Genomic DNA, 17234 nt, shown 5'->3' with positions numbered 1-17234 from the left:
ACTTGTGGGTTTTTTTTTTTTTAAAGAAAATTCAGTGAATATAGAAAAGTACAAAACAAGCAGGGAAAACAGTCTATAATTCCATCACCAGGAACAAGCAGTATGATATTTTGGTTCTTATATTATGGCAAATACCTTTGTTGTAAGTTTTTTTTTTTCTTTTACATAGATGAGTTTGTCCCGGATTCCGAATTTTGTATTCTGAGATTAACCTGTCACCACATGCGCTTTCCTGTTTACTTAAGAACTTTGCATAAACTCCATTTGTGGTGACTACATAATATATCAGCTGCTGGTAGCATTATACGTTTCTTAATCGTTCCTTGTAGGTGGAAACTTGGGGGTCTTGGAAGTGTTTTCAGTATTCTCTGATGTAAATGGTGCTGAAGCAGACAACTGAATAGACTTTCTTTCTCCCCCCCTCCATGGCATGTTATATAAGAAATCGGAGGCCTTGTCTTGCCTCCATTTGTCCAAATAACTGTAATTATTTACAATTACATTCACTCATTTACTCATTCATTATTAACGAATCTTTTTATGGAATGCTCACCACACACCAAGCCCTCTGTCTGGTGACTGGCATTGCAAAATGGGTCAAGGGCCCTCATTTCTTAATGAACTAGAATGGGACAAGAAGTCCATTTACTAATAAATATTATCCGATTCTCACTCAGCAGAGCCTGAAACTTTTTCCAAGAGCTCCGAGGAATATGAAAAGGCACTCCGAATGGATGATCTTGGCATAGTTCGGTAAGGATGGACCCATGTTATTTTGGGGAGTGGGAGTGGAACCCCCTCTTGTACTGGCCCTATAAACTCTCGCCAAGAGTTATGTGGGTTTTAGTAACTTCAGTTAAGTCGGAACTCATACAATCCAGGTGAAATTAAAGGAATAGAGAAAGGAATGGTTGTGTTTATGAGTGTAAACATGTACTGTACTTTTGCATGTGTAGTTTATCTCACTTAATCCTCATCATGGTCACTCTGTGAGGTGGTATTACTATCTCCATTGTCTTCACAAGCTAACAGAGTGGTGGTAAAGCAATTTGCACAAAGCTTTAAAATTGGAATTCTTTGGAATCTTGGGAGTGTTGGTAAAGCCAGGACCCCATCCCATACCTTTGGATCACCAAGTCCACAGCCTTTCCTGCTGAGTGCAGTTGCTCTTGGAGCCTAAGAAGGATATGGAGGAGATTCCTTGGATGCTATGGGGACCAGGGTGGAGGCCCAGCTGGTGGCTTGAGAGAATAGGATGGGGAGAACCCAAGAGACCATGTCGTTAAAAAATCTCGATTTTTAGGGGCGCTTCTGTGGCTCGGTTGAGCATCCGACTTTGGCTGAGGTCATGGTATCACAGCTCATGAGTTCAAGCCCCGCGTGGGGCGGGCTCTGTGCTGACAGCTCAGAGCCTCGAGCCTGCTTCAGATTCTGCGTCCCCCTCTCTCTCTGCCCTTCTCCCACTCGTTCTGTCTCTCAAAAGTAAATAAAAACATTTAAAAAATTTTTACAGAATCTCGATTTTTAAAAAATTGTTTTTTTGCATTGAACTTATGCGTTAATTTGGGAAGAATTGACATTTTTACATTGAGAAGTTCTCCTGTCCATGATCATGGTATACCTTTTCACCTAATTCAGTTCCTTCTTTATGATTTTTAATAGAGTTAAAAAATTTTTCTTCCTATAGATGTTGGATAATTCCTATAAGCGAGTTCCTGGATTTTTTTAGAGTTTGGGTGCTTTTATAAAAAATATAATATTTTCCTTAATGTCTCTGGTTGGTTAGAAATTGATAGTACAAGTGTGGTCTGCAGAGCAATAGCATCAGCATTCCCGGGAACCTGTTAAAAATGTAGAATGTCAGGTCCACTCCAGGCTTACTGAACCCTAACCTGACTTTTATTTAACAGCATTTTCAGGTGATTCATATGCACAATGAAATTTATGAAGCATTGGTTAGAGAAATACAGTGTCATTTAAAAAAATCTGCTCACATTTGGTCCAGTAAATAGATTCTTAGGTCTGGTCCCTGATTTTTTTCACCTTCATTTATTTTTCTCTTTGTGAATTTTCTAGATGGAGTATTTCAAGAGAACCAACTGTTTATTTGGAGACAGCACCTGGGATGGAGATGAAGGAATTAATGGAGAGATCATTTAGCAGTTTAACAAACATAGTAGAAAAGCAAAAATTTCAAAGTAAGTTAGGATGGGATTTTGGAATTTTATAACGTAACTAGACTTGGAAGAATTATGAAATATTTCTTTTTTTTATATATTTTAGAGAGTGAGTGCACATGAGTGGGGGGGAGGGGCAGAAGGAGAGGGAGAGAGAGAAAATCTTAAGCAGGCTTCATGCCCAGCATGGAGCCCAACATGGAGCTCAATCCCATGACCCTGCGATCATGACCTGAGCCAAAATCAAGAGTCGGATGCTCAACTGACTGAGCCAACCAGGCACCCGGGATTATGAAATATTTTAAATTCAGAATACTTCAGAAAGATTCTTTGATATCTGACCAAACGTGACTCAAAAGTAAAAGAATACTACATACATATTCAACTTGCCCATTCTATCTCACCTCAACCAGCCATCCCTACCACCCCATCCATCCATTCCAACCGACCTCATCCCATTCAGTTACCTGTGTGATCCCACCCATCCACACTGCATCCCCCTTCCACTCCACCAATGGTTCTGTGCTCCTGACTCATGGTGTCGTGAACGTGGGAAGCATGAAAATCTCTAATGTTGATGGAGACTTTCTAATAAATAATGATAGTCCTATGTGATAGATGCTGTGGTAGGGTAGGTAGGCATGTTGGGGAAGCACAAAAGAGTTGGGGCTATGGAAATAATCTTGGAAGATAAGTTATTTGCTTCTTATGGTGGAATAAGGGAAATAGCATGCCAGGTTACAGGAACTGCTCATGCAGATGCTTGTAATCTTAGTGACAGACAAGAGGCAAAGTGTTGTCAGAAGCCACTAAGTGGACCTGTTCATTCTTGACCTTGTTCTCCTCACCAGTTTTTCAGTAAGCAGTTGGGTTTCCAGTATGAGGTGGAATATTCTAGAGCTGATGCACTTGCTGCTTCTGGGATGGCCTACTTCCTGTTTGTTCAGCTGTAACTGCTACAGATCATTTCCTTAACTCTCTATCAATTAATCTGCTTTTCCTGGTTCGCATTCAACACTCTGAAGCTGGGGGAAGAAGTGGCTGCTTGAGTCGACTCTCTGCCAGGCGTCAGAAACACAGTTGTTCATGTTCCTATTTTTAAGGCCCTAAAAGTCTAGTCAACACTTTCACATTGGAACACCTTCAACTCTGAGTTTTCTCTTTTTCAGATTAAAGAGGCTTGCTCAAAAAAAAAAATTTTTTTTAACGTTTATTCATTTTTGAGAGACAGAGCAGGGAGGGGCAGAGGGAGAGGGAGAAACAGAATCCAAAGCGGGCTCCAGGCTCTGAGCCCGATGCAGGGCTTGAACTCACGAGCCGTGAGATCATGACCTGAGCTGAAGTCGGATGCCTAACCAGCTGAGCCACCCAGGCGCCCCTAAAGAGACTTGCTTTTTAAGAAAATATATTTATTTATTTATTTTGAGAGAGTGAGAGAGAGCCCTCATATGGGCAAGGGAGGGGCAGAGAGAGAGGGGGAGAGAGAATCACAAGCAGGCTCCATGTTGTTAATGCAGAACCTGATGTGGGGCTTGATCCCATGAACCATGAGATCATGACCTGAGCCAAAATCAAGGGTTGGCCACTTAATCTACTGAGCCACCCAGGTGCCCCTAAACAGCCTTGCTTTTGAAAAATATTCTTTAAGCATTTTAATGAGCTTTTCACACCCTCCTTTTTACTTTGTAAAAGTACACAGTAAAATACAACCACAGCTTTCTTGAGAAAGGAAAGTTTACAGATAGAGTTTGTCTCCTTTACACCCTGTGCTTTTAAGAAGCATACCCTGTCCTGCAGATAAATTGGTGTGACCCTTCCCTGCCACCCCTTTCTTTCTGACACATTCATACAACATTGTATTGATTTTTATTTTTGTGAGTCACAGAAATGATTTCATACTGTACATATCTTCCTACAGCTTGCTCTTTGCATTCAGCTTGATTTTTGAGATATTCGTGTCCGTATACCTAAGTCCAGCTCCTTCCTTGGAACTTCTGTAGAATACCCCATTAGATGGACATGCCATCCTTCACCCATACAGTCCCCACTGAGGGACATTTGAGTTGTCTCCAGTTTCCTGCTGTCACCAGTGCTGTGACAGCGAGCACTCTTGGGTAGGTCTCCATGTGCCTGTGCCAGAGAGTCTAGGGCATTTGCCCAGAGGGATCACAGGGCATGGGAAATGCACCTTGACCTCCTCAGGAGGTATTTGGGTTTATTACTCTCTGGGTGGTACCAGTTTGCTCTCTGGACAGAAGTCCTGAGAATTCCAGTTTTTCCATGTCATCAGCCGTGCTTTGTGTGCTCAGGGCCTTATTTCCTGATTCCCAGTGGGGTTGAGAACATCTCATGTGCCTATTTGGTCACCGTCTTATGTGATTTGGCTATTGCGATTCTTTGCTTATTTTTCTGTTGGGTTTTATATTTTTTTCCTAGCGATGTGTAAGCTTTATTTCTGACATCTTCTGGATAATTATGCATTGTCAGTTACATGCACTATAAACATCACAGCCCGCAGTCTGCAATTTACCCTGTTACTTTATGTGTGCTGTTTTGTTTTGCACACCCTTTATTTGACTATTCCTTTCTAGTTTGTACTTTTGGTAATGTTTAAGGAATCCTTCCTTGGGGTGCCTGGGTGGCTCAATTGGTTAAGTGGCCAACTTCGGCTCAGGTCATGATCTCACGGTCTGTGAGTTCGAGCCCTGCGTCGGGCTCTGTGCTGACGGCTCAGACCCTGGAGCCTGCTTCGGATTCTGGGTCTCCCTCTCTCTCTGCCCCTCCCCTGCTCACACTCTACTCTGTCTCTCTCTTTCAAAAATGAATAAACATTGGAAAAAAAAAATAAAATCATTTCTCATCCAGATGTCAATAGAGTCTTCTCTGTATTCTCCAAATGAGTTTGAAGTTTTTGTTTTCTATCATTAGTCTGCAATTCATTTTGCATATGGCATGAGATGCCTGATAATTTCATCTGCCTCTGAATGGATAGTCAATATAATTAACCGACTGATCCATCCTTTCCTGAGATCTGAAATGCCACCTCTGGCATCTATTAAGTCCCTCTATGCTAGCAGATGTATTTCTGGGCTTTCTAGGTTCTGTTCCCTTGGTCGTTATATCACGGAACAAATAGCTCATGGTTTTTTTTTTTTTTTTTTTTTTTTTAACGTTTATTTATTTTTGAGACAGAGAGAGACAGAGCATGAACAGGGGAGGGTCAGAGAGAGGGAGACACAGAATCTGAAGCTGGCTCCAGGCTCCAAGCAGTCAGCACAGAGCCCGACGCGGGGCTTGAACTCACGGACCGCGAGATCATGACCTGAGCCGAAGTCGGACGCTCAACCGACTGAGCCACCCAGGCGCCCCGCTCATGGTTTTAATTACCATGGAAATATATGTCTTATTGTCTCCTTTTTAATCCCTGGATCTGAGCTTGGCACAGAGCTGAGTATTTTATATACCTTTGCTCATTTCCTCTTCTCAACACCCTACAGGGTAAGCACTATAGCTCCCATTCTACAGATTCTACAGATCGAGGCTCAGAATGGTGACAGAGGGGGAGACCTGGTTCTGGAACTTTGGTGGTTCAACTCCGAAGCCCAAACCTCAACCCTACACTGTGGTTAAGGGCTGACTTGGGGGAGAACTTTGGTATGTGATGGTGCTGTGGTCATCATCCAATCTTAGCCCCCTTCTGCCCACGTTCTTAGGTAGGAGAGGCTGGGAGGTCACATTCTTCCTGAATGTAACTGATAACTGGTCTGGTATCTACATTTAGACACCTCTTCTGGTTGCTGGGGAATGGCAGCACCAAGGACAGCCTCTGCCTTCAAGGATCTTCCAGAACAAACCTACCTACCTTCCTTCCTTCCTTTCTTTCTTTCCTTCTTTCTTTTTTTAATGTTTATTTATTTTTGAGAGAGAGACAGAATATGAGTGCAGGAGGAGCAGAGAGAAAGGGAGACACAGAATCCAAAGCAGGCTCCAGGCTCTGAGCTGTCAGCACAGAGCCCGATGCGGGGCTCAAACCCATGAACTGTGAGATCACAACCCGAGCTGAAGTTGATGCTTAACCAACTGAGCCACTCAGGCGCCCCTGTTCCAGAACCTTTCCGAATCTCTGCAGCATGTAAGAATTCATATATGGTAGCTTGGATACGTGCTCCTCTTAACACTGATTTCCTTCCTTTGATTTTACAGGTAAAAGGAAAGAGTCGGAGGTGAAAAAGAAGAGCCAGAAGAGAAAGAGGAAATCTCGAGTGGAAGACAGTGACTTCAAGGGGGCAGGAAATTGGAAGCACGGAGCTTTCTCTACCGAACTGGTGCTGATGCCGCTCCTCGCAGGTAGTTACACCTGTTCCCAGCAGTTCTTAGTTGTCTGGTCCCACGTGGCTAGAATGTCCATAAACAGGATGCTTGCATTGGCCAAGCCTCTCCTCTGCCACCTACTTCCATGCTCCCAGCCATTTCAGCAAAATGGAGGTGTCTCCATTACACAGAGGAGGAAAAAGAGGCGCAGAGAGGTCAGCCGGGTTGTCCGAGATCACACCAGCAAGTAAAGGCGAGGCCAGGATTGGAACTCAGGTCTGATTCCGAAGTCCAAAGAAACCTGTAAGAATAACTGCCTTGATTTTGTTTTCTAAATAGGATGCTGCTTTTTATAAATGCCTTCCTGCAGAGTTTTACAAAAACATCTAGTAAAGGAAATGAGGAAAAGGAACCAGTGTTCCTGGCCCATCATTTACTGCTCATGGCAAACTCAGATCCTCCTGGTGAACTTGTAGCTGTGGTGTTGGGCTCGCTCTCCTTTATTCTGTGAGGGACCAAAACTCAGAGAAGTCAGAGCAACCTACTTGAGGTCACAGAGCTCAGTGGCGGGACAGGGGTTTCATTCTTCTGCTTTGTAAGATCTATCACAATTTAGAAATGAGGCTTTCTCTGGCTTAAATAATAAATAGTAGGCATGTTATATCCATAGGTTGTGCTCATGGAAAGCTCAGAATATATTTTGGGTAACATTATGTGACTTCGTTTCTGAAATAGTATATGGGGGGAAACCCTTCTCTTTTAGAGAAGGTAATTTTCGAGACTAATTCATTGTAATTTTTTTGGCCATCAGGGTAAATGTGCGCCCTCTACTGGCCAATCTGCAGAAATTTAGGCTTCCGTCTTGGGATGGAACCCACCTTTGCAGCTGCTTGGGGTTTTACCTCCTAAAGTCAGTGTCGAGTGACTGGAAAATCATTTCTCACAAGCTCTTGGGTTGATATTGATACAGTTTGAGGAAATACCTTTAACTTTTTAGTTTTTACTTTTAGTTATTTAAAAAAAATTTTTTTTAACATTTATTTATTTTTGAGAGAGAGTGTGTGAATGGAGGAGGGGCAGAGAGAGGAGGGGACACAGAATCCAAAGCAGGCTCCAGGCTCTGAGCTGTCAGCACAGAGCCTGATGTGGGGCTTGAACTCACAAACTGTGAAATCATGACCTGAACTGAAGCTGAATGCTTAACCGACTGAGCCACCCAGGTGCCCCTATATGTTTGTTTTTGCCATAAAATAATAGCATAAGACTATTCCAAGACCAGCATGATAATTTTTGGTAATCATCTTCAATTTCAAATTAGGCCATAGGCTTTGCATCCCTGAGTGATAAATGCTGGTTGGCTAGTAACACATTAAGATTCTAGAAAGATTCTGTGTTTGGAATGAGCTCTTTACTTTCTATTATTGCATAGCGGAGGGGCCAAGCATAGCCAGGCAGGACTGGCTTGGACATGGGTTCTGCCACTTATGGGCCAGGAGACCTCGGATGGCGTCTCACCATTTCTGGACCTCGGTTTCTGTATCTACAAAGCAGACATTATGGCGGCCACACAGGGCTGTTCTCAGGATCAAATGGCATGAATGCAGGCTCAAGTCTGGCCGTTTCAGTGCACACACTGTGTGGCGTTCATTCCCCCGCTCCTTTTCTCTCCTCGGCTTGGGCACGTGTGCCTCCCCCCACTCCACCCCCCACAGTGTGAGAATGTATTTTGGTTGTCACAGGTGGGAGCAGAGCATTAGAGGGTTGCTGCTAACTGCCCCACGATACACAGGACGGTCCCCACAACAGAGAACTCTCTGTCCTCAAGTGTCTGTGGTTTTGAGGTTGGGAAACCCTACCCTGGAATTATGGCTCTCCCTGCCCTAAATTTCTGAATGATGATTTGAGTGCATGTTTGCACGGGAGATTTCTTCTAAACTGGGCAGTCTTTTTCTACGAAGAGGCTTGCAAAGTTCTAGAACACAAATCATAATTAGTTATGGCCTTCATGAGTCAGCTCCATTGAAAAGAGAGATGTGGGAGCATTGAGGGCTGCTCCCCTGGAGCTGCACACGGCCCCACGCTCACGGCCTGTGCACATGGCCAGACACGCTGGGCCCATAACTTGTTTTGGAAGTGACTGCTCTTTTCTTTCTTTACTCTTTGCTTTTTTTTTTTAACATTTGTTTATTTTTGAGGAGGGGGAGGGGCGGCAAGAGAGGGAGACAGAGGGTCTGAAAAGGGCTCTGTGCTGACAGTAGAGAGACGATGCGGGGCTCGCACTCACACACCATGAGATCGTGATCTGAGCCCAAGTCAGAAGCCTAAATGACTGAGCCACCCAGGGGCTCCTGGAAGTGACTCCTCTTTCTGAGTGTGACTGACCGGGTTTTTGTGTGCCCTGGAAACGCATTTACAAGTGTCGTGAAAGGAACAGAACTGATTTTTTTGAGCACCCACCGTATGCTGGGTGGTATCCCCAGCACCTTCACATATACGAGCCCTCTTGACTCTCCTGACCAAGAAAGCTGGGATCTGTGCCTGTTTTGCCCATGAGGACATGAAGCCTCAAAGAACCTATGCTTGTACGTCTCATGACTGCTGAGAATCGAATCTGGGATTTAAGCCTAGGCCTCTCTGCTTGTTAAATTGGAGGATTTCCCTCTTCCCCTCCCCTCGCCCCCCACCCCGGTATGTCTCCACCTGGTAAAATGTAGGGACGCCTTTCGCAAGAACATATTCTCACTGCTACCCGTGTGCCACGCGGTGGCTCAGTTCACCCACCCTTTTCCCTAGTTGCGCCATCGCGCAGCCATTGGGGAAGGGGCGCCATGCTTGATCCGGTACCCGTTACGTTCTATGTCAGCATCTAGGCTTTTCTCACTGGACTGCGACAGTGAGAGTGGCACCACTGGCCCCCGTAACAGACCCACTGACATTATGTGTTGTGTTCTAAAATAACTGCCCGGAGCAGCACTCTCTAGTGGAGCTTTCTGCAGTGATGGAAATGTTCTGTATCCGTGGTGTCCAGGCCAGTGGCTCCTAGCTACACGTGGCCACTTGAACATTTGCAGTGTGACTTGTGTGATGAAGGAACTGCGTTTTAAATTATATTTAAGTTTAAATTTCAGCAGCCACAAATGGCCTGAGAACTTATTTATTTATTTATTTTAACACTTATTCATTTTTGAGAGACAGAGAGAGAGAGAGAGAGAGAGAGAGACAGACAGACAGTGAGTGGGGGAGGGGCAGAGAGAGAGGGAGACACAGAATCCGATGCAGGCTCCAGGCTCCAAGCAGTCAGCACAGAGCCTGACGCGGGGCTCGAACCCACAAACGGCAAGATCATGACCTGAGCCGAAGTCGGTCGCTCAACCGACTGAGCCACTCAGGCGCCCCAGCCTGAGAAGTTTTTAAAAACCTTAGTGTGGAGGCTACATCCCAGACCAAGTACATGAGACTGCTTGAAGGTACCACCCAAACATCGGTATTCTTGTAGATGATTCAGGAAATGCTGATATTACAAGGTGATCATCAAGATTAAATCTCAACAAGTAAATTCTCTTAGGAGACCTATGGGACCTCAGTTTGAAAAACTGACATATACTATGCTGCCCGTAGGTGTTTGCCAATTCGCTTTTTTTTTCTTTTAAGTTTTCTTCTTTTAGTTGCGATTTATCATTGGCTTTTGTCAGGTTGCCCTATCCCTCTGTATTTGTGGTGGGGCTTTCAAGAGTAACAGTCTAACGCTCTGTGTATGTCCCTCCTAGGATGGCAAACTGTCATGAGTTGTGGCTGTTGGAAGTCTGCCAGCATTTTAGATTGTTATTTGAGTTTTAAAACAGAAGTTCCTATCATGACTGAGGAGCAAAAGCAGGATTTAAACCCTTTGACCATAAAGATCAAGTGTGTTTCCTGCCTTCCATCACAACCTGTGCCAATCCATGAACTAGAGGTAAGAGTGAGCCAGAAAAACGGACTTGAGAGCTCTTTTTCCCATCCAGTTGTCCGTGTCATCTCTACTTCCCCACCATGACCTTATGTGAGATGTATAATCATTTAGGATCTCATAGCGAGATATGAGAGAGATTAGGTTCCTGGGATTAAGAGCTACCGATTCTTGATGTCTCCCCGCTGCACCACAGGTGTCCTTCAAGTGCAGGTAGTGATCCTCCCTTCAGATCCCACCCGCCAGGCTTCATGAATACAGTAACAGCACTCACCTAGATGCTCACTCATTTTGAACCAACCAGGTTTAGCACTGATGTTTATCCTGGGAGTTCCCTTTTTCCTTTCTTGGTGGGATCCTTGTTTCCTGGATTCTGTCTTTCTCTTGATTTGTTTGCTTTCTGGTTTTGCTGGATATCTTCCTGTAGATTCTTGAGAACAGGTTAATGAGAGGTGATTGTTTTGAGGTCTCGTGTTCTGAAAATATCTTTATTCTACCCTTACACTTGATTTATAGTTTAGCTAGGCATAGAATTCTAATTTTCCTTCAGAGTTTTGAAGGCATTGTTCTGCCATCTTTTATGTTCCATTTGAACCTTTGTATGTGCTTTGAATGTGGTTTTTTTTTTTTTTATGTTTATTTAGTTTTGACAGAGAGAAAGAGACAGAACATGAGCCAGGGAGGGGCAGAGAGAGAGGAAGACACAGAGTCGGAAGCAGGCTCCAGGCTCTGAGCTGTCAGCACAGAGCCTGATGTGGGGCTCGAACTCACAGACTGTGAGATCATGACCTGAGCCAAAGTCAGACACTCAACCGGCTGAGCCACCCAGGCGCCCCTGAATGTGTTGTTGTTGTTGTTGTTGTTGTTGTTGTTGTTGTTGTTTTTAACCTACAATCTTCTTCTTGTCTTCTGAAACTGATTAATTATGTATCTTAGCTTGGGCATGTCCACATCTGTGTATTATACTTTTATTTTGAAATAAAAGTTCAGATGAAGTTACAATCGTAGAACAGAGAGATCCTATGTAGTCTTTGCCCAGTTTTTTTCATGTTTATTATTTATTTTTGAGAGAGAGAGAGGGAGGGAGAGAATGAGTGGGGGAAGGGCAGAGAGAGAGGGAGACACAGAATCTGAAGCAGGCTCCAGGCTCTGAGCTGTCAGCACAGAGCCTGATGTGGGGCTTGAACCCACGAATTGTGAGATCATGACCTGAGGTGAAGTTAGATGCTAACCAACTATCACCCAGGTACCCCTGTCCAGTTTTTTTCCAGTGGTTATATCTTATATAACTATAGTGTAATATCAAAATCAAGATATTGATAAATGTGTGTGTAGTTCTATGCCATTTTATCTTTTGTGTAGATTTATGTAACTGTCATTGCACTCAAGATATAGAATTACTACATCACCACAAAGATCTCTCATGCTATTGCTTTATGGTCACAACCACTTCTTAACCTCCCACCACCCCTAACCACTAACGTGTTTTCCATCTCTATAATTTTGTCAATTTGAGAATGTTATTTTTGTGGGTTGAATTGTGTTCCCTCAAAAAGATATGTTCAACACCTAACTGCTAGCAACTCAGAATGTGACTTTATTTGGAAATTGGGCCTTTACAGAGGTAATCAAGTTAAAATGAGGTCTTGAGGATGGGCCCTAATCCAATATGACTGTTGTCCTTATAAAATTTGGATGTAGAGACATAGAGGTAAGACTATATGAAGAGATATAGGGAGAATGCTATGTGAAGAGTAGAGTTATGCTGTCACAAGCCAGGAAGTGTGTCAGGCTACCAGAAACTGGAGGAGGCTGGGAAGAATCTTTCCTTAGCATCTTTAGAGGGAGCATGGCCTTGTTGACACCATGATTTTGCACTTGTAGCCTCCAGAACTGTGAGACAATGAATTTCTGTTGTGCTAAACCACCCAGTTTGTGGTAATTTATTATGGCAGCCCTGGGAAACGAACAGTTATATAAATGGAAACATCCAGTGTATGACATTTTGAGATATGCTCCCCTGCTTCAGCATAATGCCCTTGCATTTAGTGCAGTTTTTTTTTTTTTAAATTCACTAGCTCTTCTAATTGGTTTATTTAGACCATTTACATTTAGTGTAATTATTGATATTTTAGAGATTAGGTCTGCCATTTTAATATTTGCTTTCTGTTTCTTTGTTTTCTTGCCTTCTAGTGGGTTATTTGAAAGCTTTCTATGACTCTATTTTGATTATCTACAGCATTTTTGAATGCATCTCTTTATATAGGTTTTTAGTGGTTACTACAGGAATTACATTATGCATACGTAGCTTATCACAGCCTACTGGTGTCAACATATTTCCAGTTTGAGTGAAATGTAGAAACCTTACCTTTCATCAAATCTGTTTACCCTATCTCATTTACAATTGTCTTAAATATTTCCTCTACATAGGCTGAGAACCACATCAGATGATGTTATACTTTTTTTTTTTAATTTATTTTTTAAAACTCAAGTTAGTTAACATACAGTGTAGTATTGGTTTCAGGAGTAGAACCCAGTGATTCATCACTTATGTATTACACCCAGTGTTCACCCCAACAAGGGCTCTCCTTAATGCCCATCACCCATTTAGCCCATCCCCCCGTCCACCTCCCCTCTGACAATCCCCAGTCCATTCTCTGTATTTAAGAGCCTCCTATGGTTTGCCTCCCTCCCTGTTTTTATCTTATTTTTCCTTCCCTTACTCTATGTTCCTCTGTGTTCCTTAAATTCCATATAAGTGAAATCATGTGATATTTGTCTTTCTCTGCCTGACTTATTTTGCTTAGCATAAGCGAAAACTCTAGCTCCATCCACATTTTTGCAAATGGCAAGATTTCATTCTTTTTGATGCGGAATAGTATTCCATTGTATATGTATACACACCACAGGATGATATTATACTTTTTGATTCATTGTCAAACATAATTTAGAAAACTCAAGAGGAGAAGAAAAGTGTATTTATCTATAGGTTTGCTCTTTTTAGTGTTCTTTTTCCTTTTTGATGTTCCAAGATTTAAAAAAAATATTTCTGTTTCAAGAAATTCCTTTAGTAATTATTTTAGGGTAGATCTGATAACAACCAATTCTCTTAGTTTCTCTTTGTCTGAGCATGTCTATTTCTCCTCTATTCCTGAAGGCTAACTTCACTTGATTTAGAATTGGGGGTTGAGCATTTGAAAGAAGTTGTGCCTCTTCCTTTTGACCTGTATGGTTTTTTGGTAAGAAATCAACTGTCTTTCCCAATAGGCTGGGTGGCATTTATTACTTGTAGCTTTCAACTTTTTTTTTTCCTTTGTCTCTGGTTTTCAGAAGTTTGACTATGATATGACTCGGTGTGTATTTCTTTGGGTTTATCCTATGGATTCACTCAGTTTATGGAAATTTTAGGCTTACATCTTTTGCCAAATTTGGGGAAATTCCAGCTATTATTTCATTATTTTTTCCTTTTAAAATTTTTATTTAAACTCTAGTTAGTTAACAGTGCAGTATTGGTTTCAGGAGTAGAATTCAGTGATTAATCACTTACGTACAACAACCAGTGCTCATCATAACTAGTGCCCTCCTTACTACCTATCACCTGTATAACCTACTCCCCACCCACCTCCCTCCAACAACCCTCAGTTCTCTATCTTTAGAAGTCTCTTACAGTTTGTTTCCCTCTCTTTCTTCCCCCCGTCTCATATGTTTATCTATTTTCTTTCTTAAATTCCACATATGAATGAAATCGTATGGTATTTCTCTTTCTCTCACTTATTTTGCAAGGCATAATACACTCTAGCTCCATCCATGTTGTTGCAAATGGCAAGATTTCATTCTTTTTGATGGCTAATATTCCATTGTATATGTATACCACATCTTTTTTATCCATTCATCAGTTGATGGACATTTGGGCTTCGTAGTATGGCTATTGTTGATAATGCTGCTTATAAACATTGGGGTGCATGCACCCCTTCAATTCTGTATTTTTGTATCCTTTGGGTAAAAACCCAGTAGAGCAATTGCTGGGTCTCTTGTATGGTTCTCTTTAGTTTTTTAAGGAACCTCCATACTGTTCTCCAGAGTAGCTGCACCAATTTGCATTCCCACCAACAGTGCAAGAGTACTCCCCTTTCTCCACATCCTCACCAACACCATTTTGTTCTTGTGTTGTTAATTTTAGCCATTCTGACAAATATGAGGTGGTATCTCATCATGGTTTTGACTTGCATTTCCCCGATGATGAGTAATGTTGAGCATTTTTTCCTGTGTCTGTTAGCCATCTGGATGTCTTCTTTGAATAAATGTCTATTCATATCTTTTGCCCATTTCTTAACTGGATTATTTGCTCTTTGGGTGTTGAGTTTGATAAGTTCTTTATAGATTTTGGATACTAACCCTTATCAGATATGTCATTTGCAAATATCATCTCCCATTCTGTAGGCTGCCTTTTCGTTTTGTTGATTGTTTCCTTTGCTGTGCAGAAACTTGTTACCTTGATGAGGTCCCAATACTTCCATTTTTTCTTTTGTTTCCCTTGCCTCCAGCGGCATGTCTCATAAGAAGTTGCTATGGCCAAGGTCAGAGAGGTTGCTGCCTGTGTTCTCCTCTAGGATTTTGATGGTTTCCTGTCTCACATTTAGGTCTTTCATCCATTTTGAATTTATTTTTGTGTATGGTGTAAGAAAGTGGTCCAGTTTCATTCTTTTGCATGTTGGTCTCCAGTTTTCCCAACACCATTTGTTGAAGAGACTGTCTTTTTTTCTATTGGATGTGCTTTCCTGCTTTTTTGAAGATTAGTTGACCATATGGTTGCAGGTCCATTTTTGGGTTTTCTATTCTGTTTCATTGATCTTAGTGTCTGTTTTTGTGCCAGTATCATACTGTATTGATGATTACAGCTTTATAATATAGCTTGAAGTCTGCGATTGTGATGCTTTTGTTTTTCTTTTTTAGGATTGCTTTGGCTCCTTGGGGTCTTTTGTGGTTCTACACAAATTTTAGGATTGTTTGTTCTAGCTCTGTGAGAAACCCTGGTGGTATTTTGATGGGGATTGTATTAAATGTGTAGATTGCTTTGGGGAGTATAGACATTTTAACAGTGTTTGTTCTTCCAATCCATGAGCATGGAGTGCTTTTCCATTTCTTTGTGTCCTTTTCAATTTCATTCATAAGTGTTCTGGATTTATTCCTAAGTCCTACTGAATTCCTATTCATAAGTGATTAGGTTTATTCCTAGATATCTAATTGTTTTTGGTGCAGTTGCAGATGGAATTGATTCCTTGGTTTCTTTGTCTGCTGCTTTGTTATTGATGTATAGAAATGGAACAGATTTCTGTATATTGACTTTTATATCCTGCAGCTTTGCTGAATTCATGTATTCTAGCAATCTTTTGGTGGAATGTTTCAGGTTTTCTACATAGAGTATCATGTCATCTGCAAATAGTCGAAGTTTGACTTCTTCCTTGCCCATTTGGATGCCTTTTATTTCTTTTTGTTGTCTAATTGCTGAGGCTAAGACTTTCACTACTGTATTAAATAGTAATGGTGAGAGTGGACATCCTTGTCTTGTTCCTGACTATAGGGGAAAGGCTCTCAGTTTTTCCTCATTGAAGATTATATGAGCTGTGGGTCTTTTGCATATGGTCTTTATGATGTTGAGGTATGTTCCACCAGTCCCTACTTTGATGGGCATTTTAATTAAGAAAGGATGCTGGATTTTGTCAAATGCTTTCTGCATCTATTGAGAGGATCATATGGTTCTTATCCTTTCTTTTATTAATGAGGTTATATCACATTGATTGATTTGCAAATATTGAACCAGTCCTGCAGCCCAGGAATAAATTCCACTTGATCATGGTGAATAATTATTTTAATTTACTGTTTATTCAATTTGCTAGTATCTTGTTGAGAATTTTTTCATCCATGTTCATCAGGGAGGTTGGCCTGTAAATCTCCTTTTTATTGGGGTCATCTGGTTTTGGAAGCAAGGTAATGCTGGCCTTGTAGAATGAATTTGGAAGTTTTCCTTTCATTTCTATTTTTTTGGAACAATTTGAGAAGGATAGGTATTAAATCCTCTTTAAATGTCTGGTAGAGTTCTCTTGGGAAGCCATCTGGCCCTGGAGTTTGGTTTGTTGGGAGATTTTTGATTACAATTTTCATTTCTTTTCTGGTTATATGTCTGTTCAAGTTTTCTACTTCTTCCTGTTTCAGTTTTGGTAGTTTGTGTGTTTCTATAAATTTATCCATTTCTTCCACAGATTGCCCAGTTTCTTGGCATATAATTTTTCATAAAATTCTCTTATAATTGTTTGTATTTCTGTGGTGTTGGTTGTGATCTCTCCCCTTTCACTTGTGATTTTATTGGGTCATTTATCTTTTCTTTTTGATAAGTCTTGCTAGGAACTTATCAATGTTATTAATTCTTTCAAAGAACCAGCTCTTAGTTTGTTGATCTAGTCTACTGGGGTTTATTGTATCTATATCATTTGTTTCTGCTCTTCTGCTGGCTTTAGGCTTTATTTGCTCTTCCTTTTCTAGCTCCTTTAGGTGTAAATTTAGGTTACACCTAAAGTATTAGGTATTTGAGACTTTTCTTGCTCTCGAGGTAAGCCTGTAGTGCAATATATTTCCCTTTTAGGACTGCCTTTGCTGCATCCCAAAGGTTTTTGGACTTGTGTTTTCATTTTCATTTGCTTCCGTATACTTTTTTATTTCATCTTTAATTTCCTAGTTAACCCATTCATTCTCTAGTAGGATGTTCTTTAGCCTCCAAGTATTTGTTGTCTTTCCGATTTTTT

The 17234-nt window shown here is 41.5% G+C and overlaps 1 protein-coding gene across 5 annotated transcripts in view; it reads left to right on the top strand.

Annotated features, from left to right (window-relative positions):
• Positions 1-17234, top strand: part of CFAP92 (cilia and flagella associated protein 92 (putative)) — a 71344-nt gene that overhangs the window by 6260 nt on the left and 47850 nt on the right. For 3 of the 5 annotated variants that reach the window (XM_049641083.1, XM_049641085.1, XM_049641086.1), the window contains exons 6-9: positions 678-753; positions 2077-2198; positions 6381-6524; positions 10256-10440. In XM_049641083.1, coding sequence (XP_049497040.1) covers positions 678-753; positions 2077-2198; positions 6381-6524; positions 10256-10440 — 527 coding nt within the window. The remainder of the gene's footprint in view (positions 1-677; positions 754-2076; positions 2199-6380; positions 6525-10255; positions 10441-17234) is intronic. The other 2 variants (XM_049641084.1, XR_007459929.1) reach the window with 2 other exon arrangements.

The sequence above is a fragment of the Panthera uncia genome, chromosome A2 (genome assembly GCF_023721935.1).
Source record: "Panthera uncia isolate 11264 chromosome A2, Puncia_PCG_1.0, whole genome shotgun sequence".
NCBI lineage: Eukaryota > Metazoa > Chordata > Mammalia > Carnivora > Felidae > Panthera > Panthera uncia.
The sequence above is the reverse complement of the archived record's forward strand: the minus strand, read 5'-3'. Positions and strand labels throughout refer to the sequence as shown.